The sequence below is a fragment of the Camelina sativa genome, chromosome 17 (genome assembly GCF_030686135.1).
Source record: "Camelina sativa cultivar CO46 ecotype springtype chromosome 17, ASM3068613v1".
NCBI lineage: Eukaryota > Viridiplantae > Streptophyta > Magnoliopsida > Brassicales > Brassicaceae > Camelina > Camelina sativa.
In genome coordinates this window covers 36,416,088-36,428,103 of record NC_141896.1, presented here as the reverse complement: position 1 = coordinate 36,428,103, position 12,016 = coordinate 36,416,088, and the positions used below count along the sequence as shown (strand labels likewise).

Below are 12,016 nucleotides of genomic sequence, written 5' to 3'. Positions count from 1 at the left end.
CATCTTAACAATAAAGTTTAGGCTATCTTTCATTTTTTTTCTCATACTTTTTTGCTAAATGGCTGTTGAAGAAATCATGGCAGACAAGCGCCATCATGGTATCGAATTCTCCTTCTTTTTTTTTTATCTCTTGCCAATAAATTTTATAAAGTATATTCTTTTCTTACTTTGATAATGTGGGTGGAATCAGACGAGGAATGTGATTCATATAATGCCATTGTCTCTTTTATATTTCTTTAATTTTATGATTTTAACTTTCATTCCGTGACCAAAAAGCTTGTCTTGTCATACAACTTTTCTTTTTATTACTTTTGGTAGCTTAGATGGAACTTTTTTGAAATGCCTTTTTGGAATTTGGAAAATTCACTACTGAAATTTTGAGAACAATCTTTCTTGAATGAAAGTTACAACTCAATAACACTTTATCGTGGTGAAGAGTAATAGCTTGTTTTATACTCCCTCCGTTTCAAAATATAGGATGTTTTAGTGGAAACACGCATATTAAGAAATAGTTACTTTTAAAATGTTTAACCAATCATAAACAAGTCTGCATAATATAAGATTTAAATTTAATCTAAAAGTTGCATAGAAAGTTGGAAACATCCTATATTATGAAACAAAATTTATTCTCTAAACATCCTATATTATGAAACGGAGGGAGTATGTTTTTGCAATGATATCGTTATCTAGAAATCAAAGTCCAACGCATATAAATGCATATGAGGAAAAATACTATACATACTAGAAGACTTGGATGGAGACTGCTAGAAAATCAATTTCTACAGTTCACATATCTTATCACACTTTGAAAATCACATAATGACAATCACTGACCCGTAAATCAATATATATTTTTAACACACATCTAATCTAAAAGAAAGAAAGAAAAAATACTTTGGTTTGTGGGGATAATAATGCTTCATCATAAGAGAGAACAGTAGTGGCAAAGGCAGAAGAATGTGCCCTAAAGTTATAACTCTTTTTACAATTTATATTAACCTCTCTCAATTATTTCAAAAGCATATCATTAGTATTTGTATGGTACGTACGGTGACATCCCACGTGCCCCGACGCTCCCTTTCTCTAACATACTCCATTACATATATAATCAAACGAAAGCGATTACTAAACAAGAACAACTTGAGAAAATAAATTTAGAAAGAAAATAATAATTAAATAGGAATGTTAATTAGGATAAGATCATAAGAACAAGAACAAGAGAATCTTGCGTGTCTCGTGGACTTAATTGGTCGATTAATCTTATGTACGGAAGGTGGCAATCTTGGGTCCTATAGGAAGTTTCCATCTTCTAATTTATTTTGTTTTCTTTAGATCTCTTTGGATCTTAAGTCTTAACCCTTTTCTTGTTCTAGATTTTAAGATCTTTAGTTAGATATGGATGGATCCAAGATACATAACTGAACTCTAGAGGCTCTACGTATAATAGATATATCTTTCGCTCTTGTAATTTAAATTTGAGTTTACAAATATAATTTTCTCCATTTTATTATATGATAAATATAGTTCCGACCAAAAAAATATGATAAATATATTTTGTTTTCACACTTATTAAAAAATCAATTAGAATTATTATATTACTCCTCATCAATATACTCTTAAATTGTTTTCATTGATCCATAATATAATAGAAATAAAGTTGAAAAAATTATAAATCTGCATTGTAGATGATACATATTATAGCCTTAAAAAGAAAAATATACAATACATATTATAAAAACAAAATTTAAGTTATAGAAACACTTAGTATAAATCTGAAAGAGTATAATATAACAAGGCTCATATGCTGTAAAGATTAAAAAAACTGATGGACTTGAAGTAGCTAGTCATAAAAATATTTGACCATATCTATTTTATTTGTCATCAAAATTAAGTGTAAAAACTAAGGTCTTGAATGTTACTAGTTTTTAAGTGGATTTTGGTTTTTGATTTTTTGAAAATCTATTTTTTTACCGTTTAAGATTTTTAAAAATTGGATTTCCTAAAAATTAGGAAAACTAGTTTTTAAATGGTTTTTCCAAATTTGAGAAACTAAAAACCAAATATAATCTAATTAATTGTTTTCAAATACAGTACTTTGTTTTTTTAGATGACAAGAATATTATCATTAAATATTTGGGCCCCGTATATTTCGTCATGTAACAAACACTGACTTCTCAATTTATTATTTCAATAAATTTAAGTGTTAAACTGATATATATACACACACACGCATTTAAAAACTTGTTGGCCAATTATTGGTTGGTTCTTAACTTCGTATCACCTTCCGGCTAACTAATTTAATCTTTGTTCAGATCTTTGTGTCTATGGTTGGGTAGTAAACTATCTTTGTTCTTCTTTCTTCTTTTGGTCAGATCGAACTTTGTTCTTCTTCTGATATAAAACTTAATGGCGAAAAATCCTTCAACAATAAAAGCCTTAACTTTTCACTTATAAACTTGAAATTATAGTTAAATGCTATCATGTTAATATTAAGTACCGGATCTACCTACACTATCAACGATCGCAAAAGCTTTACTAAATATAATATCATATACAAGTATTGGTTAGATTAGTTAGGTTAGGTCTATACTATATCTAACTAGTAATTAATTTTCTAGTAGATATCAGAGATAGGAAATCACATGTAAGAAAAAGTTACATCCATCAACATATATATAGCAATTAAATTACCAATAAACAACTCACTCTATATTAAAGCAAGTTAGAAATCATTCAATAATACAACGTTTATAGTAAAGAATAACAACTGAAATAATTCACATAAATTAATGACAGTAGGTTAATAATTGCTACAAGAGATTAACACACTTTTGTAGATTTACAGAGAAACGATACAGCTTTACATATATAAATGAGGGTGGTTGCGACTTGCGACTGTCCAGTTTGGCTTGTCGACACATTGCCCTCTATTGCCATTAATCATTACGATACCGCACGTGTTCCATAAGTCACATTCATTTGAATTTGTATAGTGTTATATGATGATAAACGAAATACATAAAATGAAAATTAATTAAATTATTATAACATATATGGAGAAAAACAACTATTCAATAATAGAAATGATAATATCACTATAGGAACATTTTGCAGTTCACAAACTATAACTCAATTAAATTGTTAACTTGTATAATATGTAGGTGCTAATACACATTTTCTTGGGATAATATATGCTAATTTTATCATATTATCATTTATGGCCATTAAAAAAAAACTGAATAATCTTTATTATATCTCAGTTTGCATGGAAAGGATACGCAGAAGCAAAAAGTTTCGGAAACGAAACGATTTTTTATAAAAATTAGGAAATGGAAACGTTTTGAAAACGTTAAACGTATATATATACAGTAATTAAACACTATGCATAAAAACAATATTAAAAAGAATATTTGAAACAACAAATATACAAAACATAAATATTTGAAATATATCTCTATTTGATTTACCACATTCTAAAAATATTGCACGAACTGACGAACATCAATCTCATTATTTGCATAGTGATAAAGAAAAGGTATTTAAAAAAGCAAAACAATCGTATACCCTCTCTATATATATAAATGGGACACACGGAGACATAAACGTAACGTTTCAGACCCACTCGTCTCCTTCCTTTAATTATCTCTCTCTATCTCATCTTGCAATGGAGACACGACCATCTTCTTCATCGTCGTCTCTTTCACCGGCGACGAATCTTGATCTCGACAGACTCAAAGCTCTTAAACTCCTCGGAAAAGGCGCAACCGGAACAGTCTTCCTCGTCCACGACTCTGTTTCCGACTCCTCTGTTTCTTCACCATTTGCACTTAAACTCGTCGACAAATCCTCCTCCTCCTCTTCTCTCCGCCGTGCACGTTGGGAAATCCAGATCCTCCGACGTCTCTCCGATGACACAAACACAAACCCATTTCTCCCAAAACTCTTAGGCTCCTCAGAATCCCCTGACTTCATCGCATGGGCTTTGCCTTACTGCTCCGGCGGCGATTTAAACGTCCTCCGTCAACGTCAAAACGACGGCGTTTTCAGCTCATCCGTCATTAAATTCTACTTAACTGAGATCGTATGTGCGCTTGACCACCTTCATACCATGGGCATCGCTTACAGAGACTTGAAACCTGAGAACATACTCCTTCAAGAATCAGGTCACGTCACGTTAACCGACTTTGATCTCTCTTGTAGTCTCGCTAAACCCACCCGACCCGAATTCTATCTATCCGACCCGGAACCGGATCCGATTCATAAGAGAAGTCTGAGTTTGTTCCGGCAGAAGAAGAAGAAGAAGACGAAATCAGCTAGGGTTAACCCGATAACACGCCGGAGACTGAGTTTTTCCGGCGGTGAAAGATCGAATTCGTTCGTCGGAACAGATGAGTATATCTCCCCGGAGGTAATCCGCGGCGACGGACACGACTTCGCCGTCGACTGGTGGGCGCTCGGAGTTTTAACGTACGAGATGATGTACGGTGAGACACCGTTCAAAGGAAGGTGCAAAAAGGAAACTTTTCGTAACGTGCTGATGAAGGAACCCGAACTCGCCGGAAAACCGTCGGATTTAACCGATCTGATACGTCGGTTGTTGGTTAAAGATCCGGTGAAACGGTTAGGCTTCCGGCGAGGTGCGGCGGAGATAAAGGAGCATGCTTTTTTTAAAGGAGTGAGGTGGGATTTGTTAACGGAGGTGTTGAGACCTCCGTTTATTCCGTTGAGAGATGACGGAGAATTAACGGGGAAAGTAACGGCGGAAAGTGGGTTTGGTGTAAAGGAGTATTTCGAGAAACTGAGAACGCCGCCGCCGTTACCGTTAACGCACGAGTGCTCTGAAAACAATCCCTTTGTTGATTTCTGATCCACGCGTGCGAGAATCTAACACACGTTTAATACTTTTTTTTAATAGTAGCAGTTTTCTGATTTTGATGTGTATAAAATAATAATTTGTTAGAACTAGAATCAAGAAAAAATAAAAAGTGATGATATATAAAAAAAATTATCCGTAATAAAGAAATCAATAATCCAAATAACTTAACTTCAGGGGTAAGAGCATGATTACTGGGCGTGACTCGGTAGGTTTCTTATATATTTGGGCCCCCAAAAAATATTAAAAACTCCATAAATGGGTCCATTTTAAGAGTATCGTTACCGTCGGAAGGATTTCCAGAAACGCCTTAAGAACGAGGCGTGGCGTTACATGATTGGCTGGTAGGTAAATATAAAATCGATTTTTTTTTCTTCTCATTTTTTTTTCTCTTTCCTCCCGACTCTCTCTCTCCCTTCTCTCTCGTTTCTGAAGGAGACAAAAACGGCGATTGTTGATGAAATCGGAGAAATCGGATTCTCGTCGAATCCTATGATTTTTCTCACTTAGATCTTATGGTTGGTTGTTTACCCGGAGGCGATGGCATCTAGATCGGCGAAATTGTTAGATGCGACGGTTCGTTTGTCACGACAAACGATGGTGGAGGTTGCTATATGGTGGGACAATGACGGCGGCTGTTTCTGGTGGTGCCCTGAAGCTAACGGCAAGGTCCAAATCACAACTAATCGAAGGGAGAAGGTTCGTTTCTCATGTGTTTGTAATTTGGCGAAATCGTTAGATGCGATTGATTGCATGTGGTTGTAATTAGGCTCGGGTGGTTGATAATTGGTAGATTGGTTAAATATTTGTGTCGATTTGACTTATTAGGTGTAGAATTTTAGGGTTTGTTTGATGTTTGTGTCGATTTGACTTTATAGGTGTAGATTATGAGATTAGTGTGGTTAAATGTTTGTGTCGATTTGTATTGGTAGGTGTAGCATATGAGATTAGTTTGTTGGATTGCTTAAATGTTTTGTTCTTAGTAATCGAGTTGTTTTGTGCGAGTCTAGGGTTTGGTTATAAGTTTTGTTCTTAATAGCATATGTTATTGTTTTGTGCGAGGTTTTCATCAACTGGATGTAGCGGTTCAATGGTGACGTGAAGGGAAACATGAAGTGGACACAACGGTTGTGTTTTCTCACTTGAAAAGGTATGTTACTCTAGATTGCAAATGTTGTTGTTAGGTATTGTTAGAATTTGTTCTGTTTTGATTGGGATGAATGAGTTGGTTTTGTTGTTCTTGTTCTATTTTGATAGATATTGTTTTGTTTGCGGTTGTGTTCTTGTTCTGTTTTGTTCTTGGTTGTGTTCTTGTTCTGTTTGGTTGTGTTCTTGTTCTGTTTAACATCACGGCTTGGTTGTGCTCTTGTTCTGTTTAACATCAATGGCGAAGAACACAACCAACCGCAAACATAAAGTAAGTGTAGTAAATGAGTTGGTTGTGTTCTTGTTCTGTTTTAGTAAGTGTAGGTTAACCACGTCTTGTGTTCTGTTCTTTGTTTAACACTTGTTTAACTTTTTCTTCTTTTGTTTCAGGTTTTGCGACTTGTTGTTCTTGTAACTCGTTGTGACTTGTTGTCCTTTGTAACCCATCATCACGAGTTGTGACTTGTTGTCTTTTGTAACCCGTGAATGGGTTTAAGTTTGGTTGTGTCTTTCGGAAGTCCTATATATGACAATGTTTTGTTCAACCTCATTTGCTATATGTTCTTCTCATTTGTATTCTCTTATCTTTCTATTCTTCTTATCATCAAATCTTCTTATTATCATTTCATATTCTCAAATATTCAAACCCATTTCAAATTAAGCCAAAACATAATATTTAAATGTTTGAGTAACCTCTTTGGGGTTCTCTAGTAATAGAGTGATTTTGCTTAGGTTCTCTTAGAGTTACTTAACTTAATTTATGATTATTTATATAATAAATAAATGTGAGAGTAACTTTGGTGGGTTACTCCACTAATGATGGTCTAACAAAATAGAAAAGGACTGTGGAATCATAAGATTCATAACCACACGGTCGAATTGTTTCGTAAAGCATGGTAGTTGATAATTACTACACTGTTCAAACGATCCACAACGAATGTTTATGTTGTTTCAAGAGGACATTGGTGAGAATACGTACTCCTTGTAGTTGTAGGTGGTACTAATGATAGACAAATAATAGCAGATATGAAAGAAGTTTATAATAAAGGCCACAAAATTAAGCAATTGGTTTCTAAGGCATCAACAACATTGATGGGAAATATATTTCCGATGATATTTAAAGTTACTGACTTGCATATATATCCATATATTAGTGAATTAGTGATCAATATCTAAGAAATGTATTTGTTTTTTTCTTTTCTTTTTGATGAAGAGAAGATAGAGAGTTTAGAAATGAGAGAATGAGGAGAGTAAAAGTTGTTCACGAGCTGAAGTTTATGTAGATTAGCAATAAGACAATAGTTTGGAGATTCACATGGTTGTTTCCCGTGACTCCATATGATTTTTGATTTGGACGGCTTTTTGTATATGTTGATTTGTTATACTCGTCTATGAAAAATGATACAAACGATATTTTGGAGATGTTATATAGATAATTGGTGTAATTATAGTAAATCCCGATTTGTTAATCGTAAATGTCATCGGTTTCCCCCATTAAATCATTGTCCAATCATATCAAATCGTCTAAGATGCTAAAATGATACTATCATCGGAGGAAAAATTGATACGTCCATGTGTGGCTACAATGGACCAATCAATATTCCCCCTACTATATTACAGAGAATTATAGGTTGGTATAGTATGTTGAAATATGGGCGAAAAAGTTTGGGTGCATATGAGCAAGTCACGGGTAAAAGATGAATTCTTGGCAATATTAAGAACACACCTACAAGCTAAAAACCTCTATAAGGTTTTGTTTCAAATAAGGTTGTCCTTTTATAAGTTGTTCGGCCAAATATGAATTCACAAGTGAGATACACACTCCCACAACCAGACACACATGTACGAGCTAGAGTTAGATTCTCTTAATGTGAAACATAAAGACGAATTTTATAAACATATGTATATCATATGAAGATTATAAAAGAAAAAAAAATTACGATGACTATTAATTTAGAGGTTAGTCAGGAAAGTATGTTGTTTTCATCAGAGGATTAGTTGGTCGACACTCAACAAGAATTGATTAGATTAATTCAACCCTTTTTTTTTAGGGGCTCACTTGATTATTTAGATTTTAGAGACACATCCACCACCATTGACTTGATGATACTTTTTACTTGTGCGAAGACAAAAAGGAAGGAGAGAGTAGGGGACAAAGACTATGACATTTGATTTTGAAAAGAAGAAAACAAAAAACAGAAGAAATAACAAAACTATATAGGAAGCAAAAGAAAAGACAAAAGGATTTAATGTTTAGGAAACCACCTCACGTGTTGTGTATCCTGCCAAACCCATCAGCAGCTCAACCCCCAAATGCAGATAATATTAAGGAATTGAAAATTATTAAGTATTGTTGTGACCATTGTTTTTGTCTAATTAAATATTTATATACTATTCTTCTGTTTACTTAAATAATTTTATTTCATTAGTTAAAAAATTGTAAGTTTTGATATCAAACTTTGATAACGATTACACAACGAACACACCACATGCTTCTTTTTCTTCTTCTTTTGCTGTACCTTACATGCATCATAATTCCGATTTGGTGCTTCATGTCCCATTTCAAGATTTGATTAACCATAAACATCATCGTTGATAACAAAAGCCAATACAGTGATTTAAAAAGGGTAAATACAAAAAAAAATACATTTGCAGAGAAAACAGTCGAACTCGAGACTGATCTCTCCACAGCAATTTTCTCGATTTGTTCAGAGGAAAGTTCTGTGAAGCAAAGAGGTTCCAATGGCCAAACCTGTAATGCACACACACTATGAGATGCTCCTTACGTACTGGTCAAGTGCAGTGTTGAACAACTCCGACCTTAAAAGACCAATGAAACATAGTCGTGGTTTCATCAATGCAATAAGATATTATGATGGGATCTATGATCAAGATGCAACAGTGTTTGAAGCTTACTTGATTGGAGATCCTGGGCTGTATATAGGATTTTTTACGACATACTCAACATATAAACTGTAGATGTACTTTAGGGATTCGCGTAAATCTCCCGTCTTTGGATGAGTTACTAAGATGATCTGCAAAAGAATAGAAACATGCTGTGGTTTAAGCATCTAGATGTCTGCTTAGTATTGTGGTCAAACAACTCTGAAATCTACTCATGTCTGCAAGTAAAGCTTGCTTCTTGCTAATATCTTTTCTTGAAGACTCCATGTATGTATGTATACCCATATAAATGAATCAAGACAGCCAATCTCAGTTACTCCCTTGGTTTAAAGTTTAAACTATTAGAATGTTTAGCCCACAAATCCAGACCAACCCTGTAAGAACCATCTAAGTTCTATGTCAACAATTATCATGCCCACAGGGGAAGAACTAACCACACACTGCAACAATAGTGTTATATCCTATTGCTAAAATTTTGTGACTCGACTCCTAAAGTTATTGTATTTACAGCTGACCTTAATTTTCACATGATTCACAATCTAAAATGAAAGTCAATGACCATCCATGAACCATCTCCTCAAGTTTTGTTCAAACATATCTAATATCTGTTGAGACATAACTTATATCAGATTGTTTTTACTCTGAGAAAACAACTTACTATTCCTATTTCTCCTACACGACAAAATCTCTGAATACACTAGTAAATTTGTCGTTACATACTCTCTCTAGTTCCCACACTCTTCTATATAGACTCGCCTAAAACTCTCAAAGTCCCTTACATATATACTAAGATACTGACTTTGAGGTTGAATTTTCAAAGATACAGTTCTTTTCATTCATTCAGAATCCCTAAACAATAAGCCAGGTTCCAAATAATCTTATACTTATCATATTGAAACTAAATGATGGGACATCTAAGAGCAAAGAAGCTAACCTTAATACCAGAGGGAGTCTCCATGAAGCTTAGCTTGTAAGTGTTGGTACGGAAACTGTGGAAAGAGCAACCTTGTCCTGGCAATTGTGGAACCCCTAGATTCCCCTTATCCGCACTGCAAAATCACAAAATCATAAGATCTACCAAATCAATGGAATCCTCAAATCTCACAAAACAAACATAAATTACTTGGAATCAAACTAATCAGCGGCAATACACAACAAATCACAGCTATTCAAATCCGATCAAATCGAAATGGTCAAATCTAGCTAAATGAAAAGTGAGAAAATCTAACTTGACTGGATCCATCTTTGCGGTGAGGGATTTGAGAGAGAAGAGAAGACCAAACATGAGCTTGTGATCTTGCTGAGGATTAAGCGTATGAAGAGGCCGATTCCATTCTTTGTAGAGAAGACACACACCGTTACGGTTGAAAACGTACATCATGTGCGCGTTGTTTCCACTCGCCGTCGGAACCGGCGGCGACGGACTTATCTCGGATCCACCGAAGAACTGCATTCTTCCGTCTTCTCCGGCGATAGACGAGAGAGAGAATCAAATCAAAAGATCAAGCTAAGAGATCAGAGCAACGTGAGAACTTCGAATTCGGTTCTTCTCAGTCGATGTGGAACGAAACAGCTTTTTTTTTTTAATTTTTGGGCTTCTAACGGGCCGTACAATAAACCCTAAACGAATAGCTCTTAGTGGGCCAAAGCCATATAAACAACAACAATGTTTTTGTAAACCGGTGGTCTCGGATTCTCACACATGGTAGACATGTTAAATGCTCTCAATCTTTCATTACCTGTTTATAAACTCTTGTTAATTAATTGACATTTTTTTGCTTTTCTGAAGCCACATAATCACTCATGAACCATTAATCTAGATAGTATTTAAGAAAAGGGACTAATAAAAAGTGCAAACAACCAAAAGGACTTCCGAATGCATTTTTAGAAGATAAAACTAAGAAAGTGGGAAAGAATCTAAATAGGTGGCTTACTAATTCGAGGAAGTAGGAAGAGGATCTTCACGCCTAAGCTCCACGTGAGATTGTGCTTCTTCTGTTGTATTCCACCTCGATTTTCACATTCTCATAAACCTTATCTTATATTTATGGATATAGTTATTTTCTTTGTTCCAAAGTAACGACTACTTTCTTGACACCACAATATCTTTTACGAAAAAAACGTTAGAAAACAATTTTTAGCTGACACTAAGTGATTTATATATTAAGGAACCCCGTCGTATATAACAGAGAAGTCTGATTTTGTGTAAATATATAACAAGTGAATTAGTTTGTGATGGCCATTCAAAAAATTCAAGCATTTTCAAAGTTTGACATTAAGTTAAGTATGAAAAGCTTATATTAATTAATATATATAAAAGAAATAAATTTAATTTACTCAGTAAAAAATAAAAATTAAATTATCCATAACATTCAAAAATATTAAAATTTTGTTCGTCTTTAAATGTTATTATGGACAAAGAGATGTTCCACTCAAACTGAGACGCATCTAACGATAACGCTTATCGTATTTATGATATAAGTAAACCACGACTAAAGAAATATCATGATAAGACCAGAAAATCCACATTAATTATCATATAAGAGACATATGTTAATTATTTTGTTCTAATTAATTTAGAATTACTTATATGCTAATCGATGATAAATGACTTTCTTACAAACAAAAATATGGAAGGAGAATACGATTTAAAGAGATAATAATCACTAACGAATTACTTATTTTTTTATATAGAACACCTAAACTTAACATTTCATATTTAGTTTATTTTTTAAAAAAATCATTGATCATGAGATAAAGTGGAACTACTATAGTCGATAGCTAAAATTATACAGAAAAGAGCAACAAGGGACCATGGTAAGATTACAAAAACCAAAGGGAAATAGTTAGATAGTTATAAAAAAATCTAAAGACTAGTTTATTAATCTTCAATGAACTTTTGTGTGAAGTATTTTGTCCGATCTATCCTCTAAAAGAATCATCTAAAAAACAAAAAATTCTATGGAAATACCAATAGAGAAACAAAAAAACTAACATAAAATGTAATATTGTAATGGGTCGAATTGCATGTTTATCAGATTTGTTCATTTTTTTATCAAAGTCAAACTTTGCTTTTTATCTTTTACGTGGAGA

General features: G+C 33.7%; 2 protein-coding genes across 2 annotated transcripts; one reads left to right on the top strand and one right to left on the bottom strand.

Annotated features, from left to right (window-relative positions):
• Window positions 1–3,403: 3,403 nt before the first annotated feature.
• LOC104758412 (serine/threonine-protein kinase UCN) lies at window positions 3,404–5,036 on the top strand. The gene has a single exon (XM_019239154.2). It carries the CDS (start codon window positions 3,665–3,667, stop codon window positions 4,865–4,867), a length of 1,203 nt encoding a protein of 400 aa, XP_019094699.1. The 5' UTR covers window positions 3,404–3,664; the 3' UTR covers window positions 4,868–5,036.
• Window positions 5,037–8,560: 3,524 nt separating this feature from the next.
• LOC104758411 (uncharacterized) lies at window positions 8,561–10,726 on the bottom strand. The gene is made up of 4 exons (XM_010481273.3): window positions 10,153–10,726; window positions 9,858–9,972; window positions 8,936–9,054; window positions 8,561–8,839 (listed from the first exon to the last, which is right to left on the bottom strand). Exons 1-4 carry the CDS (start codon window positions 10,374–10,376, stop codon window positions 8,788–8,790), a joined length of 510 nt encoding a protein of 169 aa, XP_010479575.1. The 5' UTR covers window positions 10,377–10,726; the 3' UTR covers window positions 8,561–8,787.
• Window positions 10,727–12,016: the final 1,290 nt, after the last annotated feature.

Bases quoted from the DNA above. Each gene is read 5' to 3' on its own strand.
- LOC104758412 (XM_019239154.2), top strand. From the start codon at position 3,665: ATGGAGACACGACCATCTTCTTCATCGTCGTCTCTTTCACCGGCGACG.
- LOC104758411 (XM_010481273.3), bottom strand. From the start codon at position 10,376: ATGCAGTTCTTCGGTGGATCCGAGATAAGTCCGTCGCCGCCGGTTCCG. The intron at 9,055-9,857 runs GTTAGCTTCTTT...ATTCTTTTGCAG, and splicing joins AGACTCCCTCTGGTATTAAG to ATCATCTTAGTAACTCATCC. The intron at 8,840-8,935 runs GTAAGCTTCAAA...TGGTCTTTTAAG, and splicing joins AGCCCAGGATCTCCAATCAA to GTCGGAGTTGTTCAACACTG.